At 39.3% G+C, this 16,554-nt stretch overlaps 1 protein-coding gene across 1 annotated transcript in view; it reads right to left on the bottom strand.

Moving 5' to 3' along the window:
- The window catches only part of LOC126456702 (sodium-independent sulfate anion transporter), a 115,155-nt gene that overhangs the window by 48,269 nt on the left and 50,332 nt on the right, over positions 1 to 16,554 (bottom strand). The window contains exon 4 of the mRNA XM_050092438.1: positions 6,615 to 6,835. Coding sequence (XP_049948395.1) covers positions 6,615 to 6,835 — 221 coding nt within the window. The remainder of the gene's footprint in view (positions 1 to 6,614; positions 6,836 to 16,554) is intronic.

Here is a 16,554-nt window from a genome sequence, read left to right as displayed (position 1 = left end):
AGATGGAGGGAATATTTTGAAGAGTTGCTCAATGTAAGTGAAAATATGATTACTAATGTGCAGATTTCAATGTACAATGGGACAGGAATGATGATGGAAATAGGATCACATTTGAGGAAGTGGAGAAAATGGTCAATAGATTGCAGTGCAATAAAGCAGCTGGGGTGGATGAAATTAAGTCGGAACTCATCAAATACAGTGGAATGTCAGGTCTTAAATGGTTACACAGGATAATTGAAATGGCCTGGGAGTCGGGACAGGTTCCTTCAGACTGGACAAAAGCAGTAATCACACCAATCTTTAAACATGGAAACAGAAAATATTGTAACAACTACAGAGGTATCTCTTTAATCAGCGTTGTGGGTAAAATCTTCTCAGGAATTGTTAAAAGGAAAGTGCGAGTATTAGTTGAGGACCAATTGGATAAAAATCAGTGTGGGTTTAGGCCTCTTAGAGGTTGTCAGGACCAGATCTTTAGCTTACGGCAAATAATGGAGAAGTGTTATGAGTGGAACAGGGAATTGTATCTATGCTTTATAGATCTAGAAAAGGCATATGACCGGGTTCCTAGGAGGAAATTATTGTCTGTTCTACGAGATTATGGAACAGGAGGCAAACTTTTGCAAGCAATTAAAGGTCTTTACATGGATAGTCAGGCAGCAGTTAGAGTTGACGGTAAATTGAGTTCATGGTTCAGAGTAGTTTCAGGGGTAAGACAAGGCTGCAAGCTGTCTCCACTGTTGTTCATATTATTTATGGATGATATGTTGAAAACAATAGACTGGCTGGGTGAGATTAAGATATGTGAACACAAAATAAGCAGTCTTCCTTATGCGGATGACTTAGTTGTGATGGCAGATTCGATTGAAAGTTTGCAAAGCAATATTTCAGAGCTAGATCAGAAATGTAAGGACTATGGTATGAAGATTAGCATCTCCAAAACGAAAGTAATGCCAGTGGGAAAGAGATATAAACGGATTGAGTGCCAAATAGGATGAACAAAGTTAGAACAGGTGGACGGTTTCAAGTACTTAAGATGCATATTCTCACAGGATGGCAACATAGTGAAAGAACTGGAAGCAAGGTGTAGCAAAGCTAATGCAGTGAGTGCTCAGCTACGATCTACTCTCTTCTGCTAGAAGGAAGTCAGTACCAAGACTAAGTTATCTGTGCACCGTTCAATCTTTCGACCAACTTTGTTGTATGGGAGCGAAAGCTGGGTGAATTCAGGTTACCTTATCAATAAGGTTGAGGTTACGGATCTGAAAGTATCTAGGATGATTGCAGGTACTAGTAGATGGGAACAACGGCAGGAGGGTGTCCACAATGATGAAATCAAAGAAAAACTGGGAATGAACTCTATAGATGTAGCAGTCAGGGTGAACAGGCTTAGATGGTGGGGTCATGTTACATGCATGGGAGAAGCAAGGTTATCCAAGAGACTCATGGGTTCAGCAGTAGAGGGTAGGAGGAGTCGGGGCAGACCAAGGAGAAGGTACCTGGATTCGGTTAAGAATGATTTTGAAGTAATAGGCTCAACATCAGAGGAGGCACCAATGTTAGCACTGAATATGGGATCATGGAGGAATTTTATAAGGGGGACTATGCTCTAGACTGAACACTGAAAAGCATAATCAGTCTTAAATGATGATGATGATGATGATGATCTCATCATACATTTCATCAATTTCTTCGTCATCTGCAGAGCTAATAGGCATATAAAGTTGTACTACTGTAGTAGGCGTGGGCTTCATGTCTATCTTGGCCACAATAATGTGTTCACTATGCTGTTTGTAGTAGTTTACCCACACTCCTATTTTTTTCTTCATTATTAAACCTGCTCCTGCGTTACCCCTATTTGATTTTGTATTTATAACCCTGTATTCACCTGACCAAAAGTCCTGTTCCTCCTGCCACCAAACTTCACTAATTCCCACTATATCTAGCCTTAACCTATCCACTTCCCATTTTAAATTTTCTAACCTACCTACCCGATTAAAGGATCTGACATTCCACTCTCCGATCCGTAGAGCACCAGTTTTCTTTCTCCTGAAAACGACGCCCTCTTGAGTAGTCCCCGCCCGAATATCCGAATGGGGGACTATTTTACCTCTGGAATATTTTACCCAAGATGATGCCATCATCATTTAACCATACAGTAAATCTGCATGCCCTCTGGAGAAATTACAGCTATGGTTTCCCCTTGGTTTCAGCCATTCACAGTACCAGCACAGCAATGCCATTTTGATTTGTTTTACAGGGCCAGATCAGTCAGTCATCCAGACTGTTGCCCCTGCAACTACTGAAAAGGCTGCACTGCTGCCCCTCTTCAGCAACCACACGTTTGTCTGGCCTCTCAACAGATACCCCTCTGTTGTGATTGCACCTACGGTACAGCTATCTGTATCACTGAGGCAAGCAAGCCTCCCCACCAATGGCAAGTTCCATGGCTCATGGGAAGAGGATACACAACATATGTAATCAAAATATCACTTTCTAGCTTTCCCAGTCAGCTTTCCATATTGTCTTTAAAACACTTGTTTAATTTAAGAGTGATAATTTCATTTACTTGTGATGCAATTCATGGCAATTGTGACATACAAGAAGATGACAAAAACTAAACTAGAAAATTAGTGTAATGTTAAATATTTATTGAACCACAAACAATTAGTGAAAAATTACTTGCCAAACAATGTTGTTGTTGTGGTCTTCAGTCCTGAGGCTGGTTTCATGCAGCTCTCCATGCTACCCTATCCTGTGCAAGCTTCTTCATCTCCCAGTACTTACTGCAACCTACATCCTTCTGAACCTGCTTAGTGTATTCATCTCTTGGTCTCCCTCCACTATTTTTACCCTCCACGCTGCCCTTCAATGCTAAATTTGTGATCCCTTGATGCCTCAGAACATGTCCTACTAACGGGTCCCTTCTTTTTGTCAAATTGTGCCACAAACTACTATTCTCCCCAATTCTATTCAATACTTCATCATTAGTTATGTGATCTACCCATCTAATCTTCAGTATTCTTCTGTAGCACCACATTTCGAGAGCTTCTATTCTCTTCTTGTCCAAACTATTTATCGTACTTGTTTCACTTTCATACATGGCTACACTCCATACAAATACGTTCAGAAACAACTTCCTGACACTTAAATCTGTACTTGATGTTAATAAATTTCTCTTCTTCAGAAACGCTTTCCTTGCCATTGCCAGTCTACATTTTATATCTTCTTTACTTCGACCATCATCAGTTATTATGCTCCCGAAATAGCAAAACTTCTTTACTACTTTAAGTGTCTCATTTCCTAATCTAATTCCCTCAGCATCACCTGACTTATTTCGACTACATTCCATTATCCTCGTTTTGCTTTTGTTGATTTTCATCTTATATCCTCCTTTCAAGACACTATCCATTCCGTTGAACTGTTCTTCCAAGTCCTTTGCTGTCTCTGACAGAATTACAATGTCATCGGCGAACCTCAAAGTTTTTATTCTCCATGGATTTTAATACCAGCTCTGAATTTTCTTTTGTTTCTTTAACTGCTTGCTCAATATACAGATTGAATAACATCGGGGAGAGGCTACAACCCTGTCTCACTCCCTTCCCAACCACTGCTTCTCTTTCAAGCCCCTCGACTCTTATAACTGCCATCTGGTTTCTGTACAAATTGTAAATAGCCTTTCGCTCCCTGTATTTTACCCCTGCCACCTTTAGAATTTGAAAGAGAGTATTCCACTCAACACTGTTAAAAGCTTTCTCTAAGTCTACAAATGCTAGACACGTAGGTTTGCCTTTCCTTAATCTTTCTTCTAAGATAGGTCATATGGTCAGTATTGCCTCACGAGTTCCAACATTTCTAGGGAATCCAAACTGATCTTCCCCGAGGTTGGCTTCTACCACTTTTTCCATTCATCTGTAAAGAATTTGTGTTAGTATTTTGCAGCTGTGACTTATTAAACTGATAGTTCGATAATTTTCACATCTGTCAACACCTGCTTACTTTGGGATTGGAATTATTATATTCTTCTTGAAGTCTGAGGGTATTTCACCTGTCTCATACATCGAGCTCACCATATGGTAGAGTTTTGTCAGGACTGGTTCTCCCAAGGCTGTCAGTAGTTCTAACGGAATGTTGTCTACTCCTGGGGCCTTGTTTCCACTCAGGTCTTTCAGTGCTCTGTCAAACTCTTCATGAAGTATTGTATCTCCCATTTCGACTTCATCTACATCCTCTTCCATTTCCATAATATTGTCCTCAAGTACATCACCCTTGTATAGGCCCTCTATATACTCCTTCCACCTTTCTGATTTCCCTTCTGTGCTTAGAACTGGGTTTCCATCTGAGCTCTTGATATTCATACAAGTGGTTCTCTTTTCTCGAAAGGTCTCTTTATTTTTCCTGGAGGCTTTATCTATTTTACCCCTAGTGAGATAAACCTCTACATCCTTACATTTGTCTTCTAGTCATCCCTGCTTAACCATTTTGCACTTCCAGTCGATCTCATTTTTGAGACGTTTGTGTTCCTTTTTGCCTGCTTCATTTACTGCATTTTTATATTTTCACCTTTCATCAATTAAATTCAATATTTATTCTGTTACCCAAGGATTTCCACTAGCCTTCATCTTTTTACCTACTTGATCCTCTGCTGCCTTCACTACTTCATCCCTCAGAGCTACCCATTCCTCTTCTACTGTACTTCTTTCCCTCATTCCTGTCAATTGTTCCCTTATGCTCTCCCTGAAACTCTCTACAACCTCTGGTTCTTTCAGTTTATCCAGGTCCCATCTCCTTAAATTCTCACGTTTTTGCAGTCTCTTCAGTTTTAATCTACAGTTCATAACCAATAGATTGTGGTCAGAGTCCACATCTGCCCCTGGAAACGCCTTACAATTAAAAAACTGGTCTCTAAATCTCTGTCTTACCATTATATAATCTATCTGATGCCTTCTAGTATCTCCAGGATTCTTTCATGTATATAGCCTTCTTTCATGATTCTTGAACCAAGTGTTAGATATGATTAAGTTATGCTCTGTGTAAAACTCTACCAGGCAGCTTCCTCTTTCATTTCTTCCCCCCAATCCATATTATCCTACTATGTTTCCTTCTCTCCCTTTTCCTACTCTCGAATTCCAGTCACCCATAACTATTAAATTTTCGTCTCCCTCCACTACCTGAATAATTTCTTTTATCTCATCATACATTTCATCAATTTCTTCATCATCTGCAGAGCTAGTTGGCATATAAACTGGTACTACTGTAGTAGTTGTGGGCTTCGTGTCTATCTTGACCACAATAATTCGTTCACTATGCTGTTTGTAGTAGCTTACCCGCACTCCTATTTTCTTATTCATTATTAAACCTACTTGTGCATTACCCCTATTTGAGGTTAGGTTAGGTTAGTGTTTTTTAACGTCCCGTCAACAACCAGCTCATTAGAAACGGAGCGCAAGCTCGGGTTAGGGAAGGATGGGGAAGGAAATCAGCCATGCCCTTTCAAAGGAACCATCCTGGCATTTGCCTGAAACGATTTCAGGGAAATCATGGAAAACGTAAATCAGGATGGCTGGAGACGAGATTGAACCATCGTCCTCCCGAATGCGAGTCCAGTGTACCCCTATTTGATTTTGTATTTATAACACTGTATTGTCCGCCCCCGGTAGGTGAGTGGTCAGCGCGACAGACTGTCAGTCCAAAGGGCCCGGGTTCGATTCCCGGCTGGGTCGGAGATTTTCTCCGCTCAGGGACTGGGTGTTGTGTTGTCCTAATCATCATCAATTCATCCCCATCGACGTGCAAGTTGCCGAAGTGGCGACAAATCGAAAGACTTGCACCAGGCGAACGGTCTACCCGACGGGAGGCCCTCGTCACATAACATTTCATTTCACCCTGTATTCACCTGACCAAAAGTCTTGTTCCTCCTGCCACCTTACTTCACTAATTCCCACTATATCTAACTTTAACCTGTCCATTTCTGTTTTTAAATTTTCTAACCTACCTGCCCGATTAAGGGATCTGACATTCCACGCTCTTATCCATAGAACGCCAGTTTTCTTTTTCCTGATAATGACGTCCTCTTGAGTAGTCCCCGCCCGGAGATCCGAATGGGGGACTATTTTACCTCTGGAATATTTTACCCAAGAGGACGCCATCATCATTTAACCATACAGTAAAGCTGCATGCCCTCGGGAAAAATTATGGCTGTAGTTTCCCCTTGCTTTCAGCCGTTCACTGTACCAGCACAGCAAGGTCGTTTTGGTTACTGTTACAAGGCGAGATCAGTCAATCATCCAGACTGTTGCCCCTGCAACTACTGAAAAGGCCACATGTTTGTCTGGCTTCTCAACAGATACCCCTCCGTTGTGGTTGCACCTACGGTACGGCCATCTGTATAGATGAGGCACGCATGCCTCCCCCACCAACGACGAGGTCTATGGTTCACTGGGGGGGGGGGGGGGGGGGGGGATGCCAAACAATATTATTACTAATTAGATGCAGCTGAGTGAGAGTTTAATACTCCATTAATTACAAAACAATCATGGCCTTGCCTCCAATTGTAATAAGATCTAAACCGAAATTGGAAAATGAAACAATAGAGGTTTAGGAATTGTTCTTACCCTTAATAAAAGAAGAAATATGATGCATGATATTCCAACCAGACAGTCATAAGGATTCGTTTGTGGCAGGTGTAAATACAGCTGCCTAAGGTTGTCAATAAAGTTTTGTGACTTGAATCTCACTCCCATGATACCTTTTATCTGTGCAACAATTATTATTACAGATGTTGCTGATGTGAATCCAGACATAACAGGTGCTGAAATGAAGCCCACAAGGAAACCTGAAACACATCATAAGAAGATATATTACTTGATGCCAACAGACTAAACTTAGCATTTAGCCTTAAGTTGCTCAAGTAGTGGAGTCTTCCCATGTCATAAATGTGGAAATAAAGGAATATTATTCACTTTAAAGTATAAGTTAGTATTACTAATAATGTTACTTATTATGAGCAGCAGAACACTCAGTTATTTATCACAAAACTGTTAGTCTGCTTATATATTGATTAAGTCATGGAAAATAAAGTTTAACATAACTGTAAAATTTTCTGCTAAATTGATTAGTGGAATGCAAATACCAATATGAAAAAAGAAAGAGAGGTAGAGGGAGAGGGAGGGGAAGAGGGAGAAGAATTAGTGGTAAGTTTCTATGGGACCAAACTGCTGAGGTCATTGGTCCCTAGGCTTACACACTACTTAATCTAACTTAAAATAACTTAAGCTAAGGACAACACACACCCATGCCCGAGAGAGGACTCGAACCTCCGACGGGGTGAGCCGCGTGAACTGTGGCAAGGTGCCTCAGACTCCATGGCTACCCTGTGGGGTGGAAGACGGAGAGGGAGAGGAAGAGAGAGAAGAGAGAGAGAGAGAGAGAGGAGGGGGCGGGGGGGGAGAGGAAGAGAGAGAGAGAAAGGGTGGTTGAGATAGAGAATAAGAGAGAGATACAACACTACTGATGCTTCATCCCACAATTTGAACTACAATGTTTGGCGAGTGGAGCAGCCCTTGAAGAGTATGCCTATATGGATTTCAGTACATCTGCATTTGTGTTTTAATATGTAAGTGCTCTAAATAAGAATGTATATTTGAAAACTGAGCCTTTTTTCCCGTTTTATTGTATGGTTCTTTCAAAGAAACTTAAAATTTATGGCACTGAATGCATAAGCAATAACTAGTTTACTTTGCATTTGAGTAATAGGAAGGAGTGCATCACGTGAGACAATTTGGTTAGTATCTATAATGGATTGTCAATACCAGTGTGTCATAGTGCTCACTACAGGCCCCATTTTCTCCATCACCATTCATGACTTAATATATATACGTGTGTGTGTGTGTGTGTGTGTGTGTGTGTGTGTGTGTGTGTGTTTGTGTGTGTGTGTGTGTGTCTGTATCTGGGTGGGTGGATGGGTGGATGGGTGTTGTGTTGTGTTGTATGTGGAGAGAGGTGGAAGGGGCAATGGGAAGTGAGTGTAGCATAATTAATCATTTTAAACACAGATTAAATATAATGTAACTGAATTAAAAAGTCTTTTGTACATGGTCAGCCTTCAAAAAGAAAATATGTTTTTGTTAAGTGGTTGGCATGTTCTACACTACAATCAAATGTGAAATGTCACAAGTACGACCCATGGAGTATGATGGAAATAATCAGCTTCTTAACTAATTATAACTCTGCAGCACCAGTACAAATAATAACACATGTCATCTGACAGTGATATTACAAAATGACACAGAAGCCAGTCTAAAAAAGGTGCCCATATGAAGTGTCCAGTTTTTGACCAATTTCAATTATCTCCATTTTCCAGAATGAGATTTTCACTCTGCAGCGGAGTACGCGCTGATATGAAACTTCCTGGCAGATTAAAACTGTGTGCCGGACCGAGACTCAAACTTGGGACCTTTGCCTTTCGCGGGCAAGTGCTCTACCAACTGAGCTACCCAAGCATGACTCACGCCCCGTCCTCACAGCTTTACCTCGTCTCCTACCTTCCAAACTTAACAGAAGCTCTCCTGCTTACCTTGCAGAACTAGCACTCCTGAAAGAAAGGATACTGCGGAGACATGGCTTAGCCACAGCCTGGGGGATGTTTCCAGAATGAGATTTTCACTCTACAGCGGAGTATGCACTGATATGAAACTTCCTGGCAGATTAAAACTGTGTGCCGGACCGAGACTCAAACTCGGGACCTTTGCCTTTTGCGGGCAAGTGCTCTCCTGCTTCTGTTCAGTTTGGAAGGTAGGAGACGAGGTACTGGCAGAAGCAAAGCTGTGAGGACGGGGCGTGAGTCGTGCTTGGGTAGCTCAGTTGGTAGAGCACTTGCCCGCGAAAGGCAAAGGTCCCGAGTTCGAGTCTCGGTCCGGCACACAGTTTTAATCCAACAGGAAGTTTCAATCGCCATTTTATCCAAAGTTTCACAGTCTGTAATGAAATTCCCCATATTAAGTTACTGTAAGACAATAAACTCCACCAGGCCACACAGCCACACAGCATTTTTTTCAAAAGGGAAAAACAATTACTACAGCAGCACTGGCTTTACAAAAATAAGACAGGGGTCTGACATTCTGTAACCTCAGCAAAGCATTTGACTGCATCTTGCAGAAGATACTACTTAATAAGTTAAAGTGGCATAGGGGGTGTTGTCCAGTCAAATATTCAATCTTATCTAGACATCTGGAGGCAGGTAACATCAGTCCATGGAGCAATCTCCCAAGAAAAACAAGCAGAGCATGGCATACCTCAGGAATCATAGGACCTATCCTGACTGTATCTGTGTCAGTGATTAATATTGCAGATCGTTACAGCCACATGTTACAGTTTTTTGGTGACACCACCCTTTTTACCAAAGGGAGAAGTGCCACACAACCTCTGCTAACAACAGTTACACTCTTTGAAAACATCAAAAAGTGGTTCACAAAAATAAAATGAAAATGGATGAAAAAAAAAAAAAACACAGTGTCTAATATGCAGCCTCAACAGCTCTGGTGTGGGGTTGGCTGAATAACAGGGAGGCTGTCAACCTGCTGGGCTTCATGCCAGACAGAAAACTACCAGTAAATGCTAATTGAAACATCTGTGCGTAAAAACAATGAAACTTTAGTGCTTAAAAACAGTCAATCACAAGTGCATAAAAACTTTATTGTGCACACTGCTGAAAATTCATTGAACACGCCAGTTGGAGCCAAAAAGTTTGGAAATGAATCGCATAAAGTAAATAGACCATTGCTAATTGACCCCCAAGTGTGAAAATTGGAAAACGTGAGAAGATCTGTCTATCAGGAGATAGTCACGCCCGGGGAATTTTCGCAGTGTTAACGGAAAAATACAACTTCAGGGCATCTGGATTTGTGAAGCCTGGGGCCCAATTACAAGAACTAACAAACCTAACAAAATCTACTGAAGTAACTAGCTTGACCAAGGATGATTCTGTGGTTTTGCTTGGAGGAGCTAATAAAATGAATCATATAAGCCTATCACAGAACTGAGAAATTGTCTAAATAATTTAACTCATACAAATTTTCTCTTTGTGAATGTCCCACAGCATCATGACCTACTGAGTTGGTCATGCGCAAACCGCAAAATTAGTGTCACTAATAAGAGTTTCACAGAAATATGTACTCATTTCCAGAATGTTGATGTTATAGACACAAACATTTTACAGCGAAGGTTCTATACATCTCATGGCCTTCATTTAAATGCATCAGGAGAAGAGGTTCTTGCTGATAAAATATTTACTAGTACCTTGCCTGAGAATGAAGAAACCAGGAAAAGTAGCAACCTAAGGCAAATTACAAAATGTATTTGGCGAGCAGCAAGCAGTAAAGCCCCCAATCAGTTGCAAATTATGAAGTGGTTTAAGCCCAGTAGGCCAGAAACGAACAATCAAATCTTAAAACAGCCTCAGATTATGAAATAGTTCAAGCCAAACAGAATGGTGTTGAATGAAGCACAAATTGTGCAAGCCCCAAAAATAACTTCCCCACTTGATCATCACCAAGAAGCAGAAGCCAAACTCTAAAAACACACCAAGAATTTTTTAGGCATAATGTCACCTGCAGGAGAAAAAGAAGCAAAAGAAGTTCCACCAACAACAGAAGAAAATACAACAGCCAAGCAGACTGCACATGGAACAGCAATCAGACGGAAAGTAGTACACCCACTACATCTGAAAGATTTTTGAACTGCAGATACGAAGAACAAGAAGCACCCAAGATAAGTGACACCTGTCCATCTTTCATCAAAACATTAGGGGACTTAGCAGAAAAGTAGATCAGCTGTCAGTTAATATAAATGACAGAAATTGTATAAAAATTGCTCAAATATTATGTTTTCCAGAACATCGTATCACAAAGGGCATTAAATTATTACATTTAGATTCTAACTACAACATTGCAAGCTACTACTCTAGAGACAACAAAGAAAGAGATGGTGTAGTTATTTTTGTTAAAAATAATGTCGTATATAGATCTATAGATGTAAGTAAATACTGTGTAGAACAACTATTTGAAGCCTGTGCAATAGAAATTACAGTATATAGCTCCCCAGTAATAGTAGTGGCAATTTAAAGGGTACCTAGAACTAACTTTAGGGCCTCTCTGGTTATCTACTTTATTTTCTAAAAATAAGGAAATAATGATTCTTGGAGATTTTAATGTAGACTTTTTAACTGAAAGCAACAAGAAAGTAGTGCTCCAGCATCTGATGAATTCATATAATGTTATTCCAGTAGTTGACTCTCCAACCAGAATCACACCTGAGAGTCAGTCTTAGATAGACAATATTTTTATAGATTTAAGTAGGCACCATTGCTTCACTGTCACCCCTGTCTTGAATGGTCTGTCTGACCATGATGGACAGCTCCTCACTCTGGATGACAGTACACCCCTCAAGAAACTAATCCCCACCTAGAAATCTATTAGGATAATGACTAGTGATTCACCTGAAGTCTTTAAACACAAACTGCAACAGATGGACTGGAACCCAGTACACAAGGTGGATGATGTTAATGCCAAATTTAATATATTCTTAAGTGAGTTCTCAGCCTTATTTGAAGAGGTTTTCCCAAAAAAGTTTGTTAGAAACAAAACTGGTACATCACAGAACAAACCCTGAATCACAAAGGAACTAAACAATCATATAAAACAAAGAGGGAACTTTGCATTGCAACTAGAATGTCTAAGGACACTATGAAAACTAACCATTACAAAATGTACTGTAAGATACTAAAGAAGGTAATACAAAAATCAAAGGCATTGTATTATGATCAAGAAATTGACAACTCTCATAACAAAATTAAGACTATCTGGAACATTGTTAGAAGGGGGACAGGGAAAACCATTAGAACTTCTGAATAACTCAAAATTAAACACGAAGGTAATCTAGTACACAACCCTGATAACATAGCCAATATTTTCAACAACCACTTCTTGTCCGTTTCAGAACAATTAGGATGCAAGAGCTATGTTAATAAAGTTTTGAGTCATATGCAAAAGACTATACCCAAACATACAGGTAAAATTCAAATTAGACCTGTCACAGCATCTGAAATCAAAAGAACAATCATCTCCCTCAAGAATTCTTATTCCACTGGGGTAGATAATATCTCTAATAATTTACTAAAACAGTGCTGTGCTGACATTAGTGATGTACTTGGCCAAATTTTTAATGCATCCTTACAACAAGGAACTGTGCCTGACAGACTCAAATATGCAGTTGTGAAACCCCATTTCAAAAAATATGACAAAATCGAAGTCACAAATTACAAGCCAATTTCCCTTCTAATGACCTTTTCTAAGATACTGGGAAAGCTTGTGGCATCAATAGGTCATATCAACCATGAAAAACATAATGTTTGACTTTAGATTGCTAATCTGAGCCACCATCTTGATTCATTCAGTCTGCATTTGTATCTCGTGTCGTGTATACGTGTCTGATTACTGTAAATATGTACACTTATGCGCAGATATTTGTGAGACAGTTCGTTCAGTATACCTCTACATGCATCTCGATCTCATAAGCTTATGTATTCGAGAATTTTGAAACATCTAAATAAATATAACATTCTCAGCAAAAGTCAATTTGGATTCCAGAAGGGATGGTCAACTATACAAGCAACTTATGCTTTCACAGATAAAGTTCTGGAATCAATTAATGACAAAATGGTAACAATTAGATTATTTTGTGACTTGTCAAAAGTGTTTGACACTGTGAACCACCAAATCCTATTACAGAAAGCAGACCTGTTAGGAATAAGTGGCTTAGCAAATAAGTGGTTAGAATCATACTTCAAAGATAGGAAGCAGAAAGTAGTAGTAGATAGTACCAATGAGATCCACAGTGGCCTGGTTTCATTTGGATGGAGAACCATCAAATGTGGAATGCTCCAAGGATCCATTCCTGGTCCTCTACTATTCCTCACATTTATAAATGACCTACTTCAATGTACAATGTTGCAGTGCTTTTTTACCATTTTCGCGGGTGACACCAACATTGTGATTGATGGTCATACATGTGAAGATCATCAAGGATCTGTTAAGAATATTCTTACTGATTTAGTGAAACAGTTTAGCTTCAATGGACTCTCGTTGAACTTTAATAAGACTAATTATATTCAGTTCACTGCAACTACTAAAACAGAGAAGGAATTAACTGTGAAATGTGGAACAGAGTCAATAGAAAGAGTTGAATCAAAAAGGTAAACAGTAAACTGGTCTCATCGTGCAGGGTGATTCAAAAAGAATACCACAACTTTAGGAATTTAAAACTCTGCAACGACAAAAGGCAGAGCTAAGCACTATCTGTCGGCGAATTAAGGGAGCTATAAAGTTTCATTTAGTTGTACATTTGTTCGCTTGAGGCGCTGTTGACTAGGCGTCAGCGTCAGTTGATGCTAAGATGGCGACCGCTCAACAGAAAGCTTTTTGTGTTATTGAGTATGACAGAAGTGAATTGACAACAGTTGTTCAGCGTGCATTTCGAACGAAGTATGGTGTTAAACCTCCTGATAGGTGGTGTATTAAACATTGGTATAAACAGTTTACAGAGGATGGGTGTTTGTGCAAAGGGAAAAGTTCTGGACGGCCGAGAACGAGTGATGAAAATGTAGCACGCATCCAGCAAGCATTTGTTCGCAGCCCAGGAAAATCGACTCGCAGAGCTAGCAGAGAGCTGCAAATTCCACCATCAACTGTATGGAGAGTCCTACGAAAAAGGTTAGTTATGAAACCTTATCATCTGAAACTGGTACAAGCACTGTCTGCAGCTGATAAGATTAAAAGAATCGATTTCTGTGATTTTATCCTTGCTCAAATGGAAACAGATGAATCTTTTGTTTCAAAGATTGTGTTTAGTGATGAAGCAACTTTCCACACTAACGGGAAAGTCAACCGTCACAATGTCTGTATATGGGGCACTGAGAATCCGCGGGAAACAACTCAGTATGAACGTGACTCGCCTAAGGTGAACGTTTTCTGTGCCATTTCAGCCAATAAAGTTTTTGGTCCCTTTTTCTTTGAAGGTGCTACTGTAACTGGACTACAGTATCTGGAGATGTTAGAGAATTGGCTGTTCCCTCAGCTCGAACAAGAAGCACAGCAATTCATATTTCAGCAGGATGGAGCGCCACCACATTGGCACTTATCTGTCCGTAACTACCTGAACGTCAACTACCCGAGGCGATGGATCGGCCGCCAGGCAGCCCGTGACAGAGCACTTCATCACTGGCCTCCAAGAAGCCCTGATCTTACCCCCTGCGATTTTTTCTTATGGGGTTATGTTAAGGATATTGTGTTTCAGCCACCTCTCCCAGCCACCATTGATGATTTGAAATGAGAAATAACAGCAGCTATCCAAACTGTTACGCCTGATATGCTACAGAGAGTGTGGAATGAGTTGGAGTATCGGGTTGATATTGCTCGAGTGTCTGGAGGGGGCCATATTGAACATCTCTGAACTTGTTTTTGAGTGAAGAAAAAACCTTTTTAAATACTCTTTGTAATGATGTATAACAGAAGGTTATATTATGTTTCTTTCATTAAATACACATTTTTAAAGTAGTGGTATTCTTTTTGAATCACCCTGTATATTAAATCTTCAGAAGAGACTCAGCTCATCGATTTTTGCCCTATGTGTTCTCTCCGAGAGCAGAAACATACGCACAATGAAAGTAGCGTACTGTGGATATTTCCACTCTCTTATAGCATATGGTATTATATTTTGGGGAAAACAAATACTAGCAAAGAAAATACTCTTGGCCCAGTAACATGTTATAAGAATAATGAGTGGCGTAGACTCCAGATGTAGTTGTAGAAACCTTTTCCAGAAACCAAAAATTCTTACTGTCACGTCCCAGTACATATTTTCTCTTATGGGGTTCATCAGCAAAAATAGTGAGTTTCATTAAAGAAATAGTGAATACCATGGATATGATACTAGGAGAAAGCATGATTTCCACAATGAATGTAAAAACCTCACCATGGTGCAAAAGGGTGAGCAGTTCTCTGTTGCAAAAGTTTTTAATGCTCTCCCTCCAGATATTAAAAACAAATTTAATAACCATTCCTCCTTTAGGGGGCATCTGAAGCAACTTCTACTGGAAAGGTCATTTTACAGTTTAGAAGAGTATTTTAGCCACAATGAAAAAACCACCTAGGTCTGTGGACCAGATATTTTGAGTGTGATATACCATAGTTTAAGATTGAGCAATGATGTAGGGATGTAGGTACCATACCCATGTAACATTCATAGTCATTTTCACTGTTTTTTTATTTGTTTTCACTTTCTATGTGTAATGTTTGGTGTAATGTGTCACTCTTACCTCATATGTGTATAGCAAACATGTAGTATTACTTTTGTCTTATTGACTGCTTTACTACTACCTTTGTATTGATTGTTTACTGATACACTCTATATCCTCATGAGTTTATCACAGTTGGATCAACGGAGTAAGAAATAAATAAATAAAAATAAATAAATAAATAAATGAGCACACTGTGTACATGTGCTCCAAGCTCTCCCATTTGGTATGCTTTCTGAGGAGATTAAAGAGTGCAGTAAATACCAGTTCCTATTCCGCAGCTACATCAATTATGGCCTGCAGTTGTGGGGACACACGGCAGATTGGACATATTTAAAAAAATGCTGTTGTGGTCATCCTGCAAGCCTACATTCATCCAGTTAAGAATAACAACCTTTTTCAGTCATTACGTGTTTTATGCCTCATCAGGTTAAAATGGAATCAAGGGGTTTTCAGCATGAAACACAACACATACAACTATGACACCCACAGGATATGTAACAGACCAGTTTGACAGGATATGTAACAGACCAGTTTGGAAGATGCACAGTCCAGTACCACAGCTCTTGGTTCATTAAGGGCAAGTGATCAACTAGATTCCAACTAACAAGATAACTATAATGTCAGAATCAGTAATCTCTGCTTTGTAATTAATATGTAAATTATTATGAAATACCAACATATCAAACCTATAAAACCCTGTCAATTGGTAGAAAGATCTGAAATTATTGCATTCTGTTCTAATTAGTATATAATAAAATTGTGTTATACCATATTACACATTTTCATTTGTCAGCCAAAATACTTCAATCAAAGTTTGGATTAACATATATACTGCTATTATTACGCCTGTAACTAAAGTAAATAATTTTCAGTATAATTATGAGACTCCTTTGAAATAATAAAACCCAAAATACATAAACAAATCATCAAAAGAAACTTTCAGTATAAAAAACAGAACTTCTGTTAGTGCTAATAAAAAGTATCATATGCGTATCACAAATATGGTGGGAACACTGTATTTAATTTTTCATTGAGTAATTAATGAAATTTTCAAAATCATTAATGTAAACCTAAGTGATAACATTTCTTTCTAGCCAAATTATATGTACAAAACAAATAAGAGCACATGTAACATTTCTGTACATATGTCACATTAACTTGATGTAATAATTTCAATTGTAACTTCTAAAAATTGTAATACT

This window comes from Schistocerca serialis, chromosome 2, assembly GCF_023864345.2.
Source record: "Schistocerca serialis cubense isolate TAMUIC-IGC-003099 chromosome 2, iqSchSeri2.2, whole genome shotgun sequence".
NCBI lineage: Eukaryota > Metazoa > Arthropoda > Insecta > Orthoptera > Acrididae > Schistocerca > Schistocerca serialis.
Note: the sequence above shows the minus strand (reverse complement) of the source record. Positions and strands in the feature narration are given on the sequence as shown.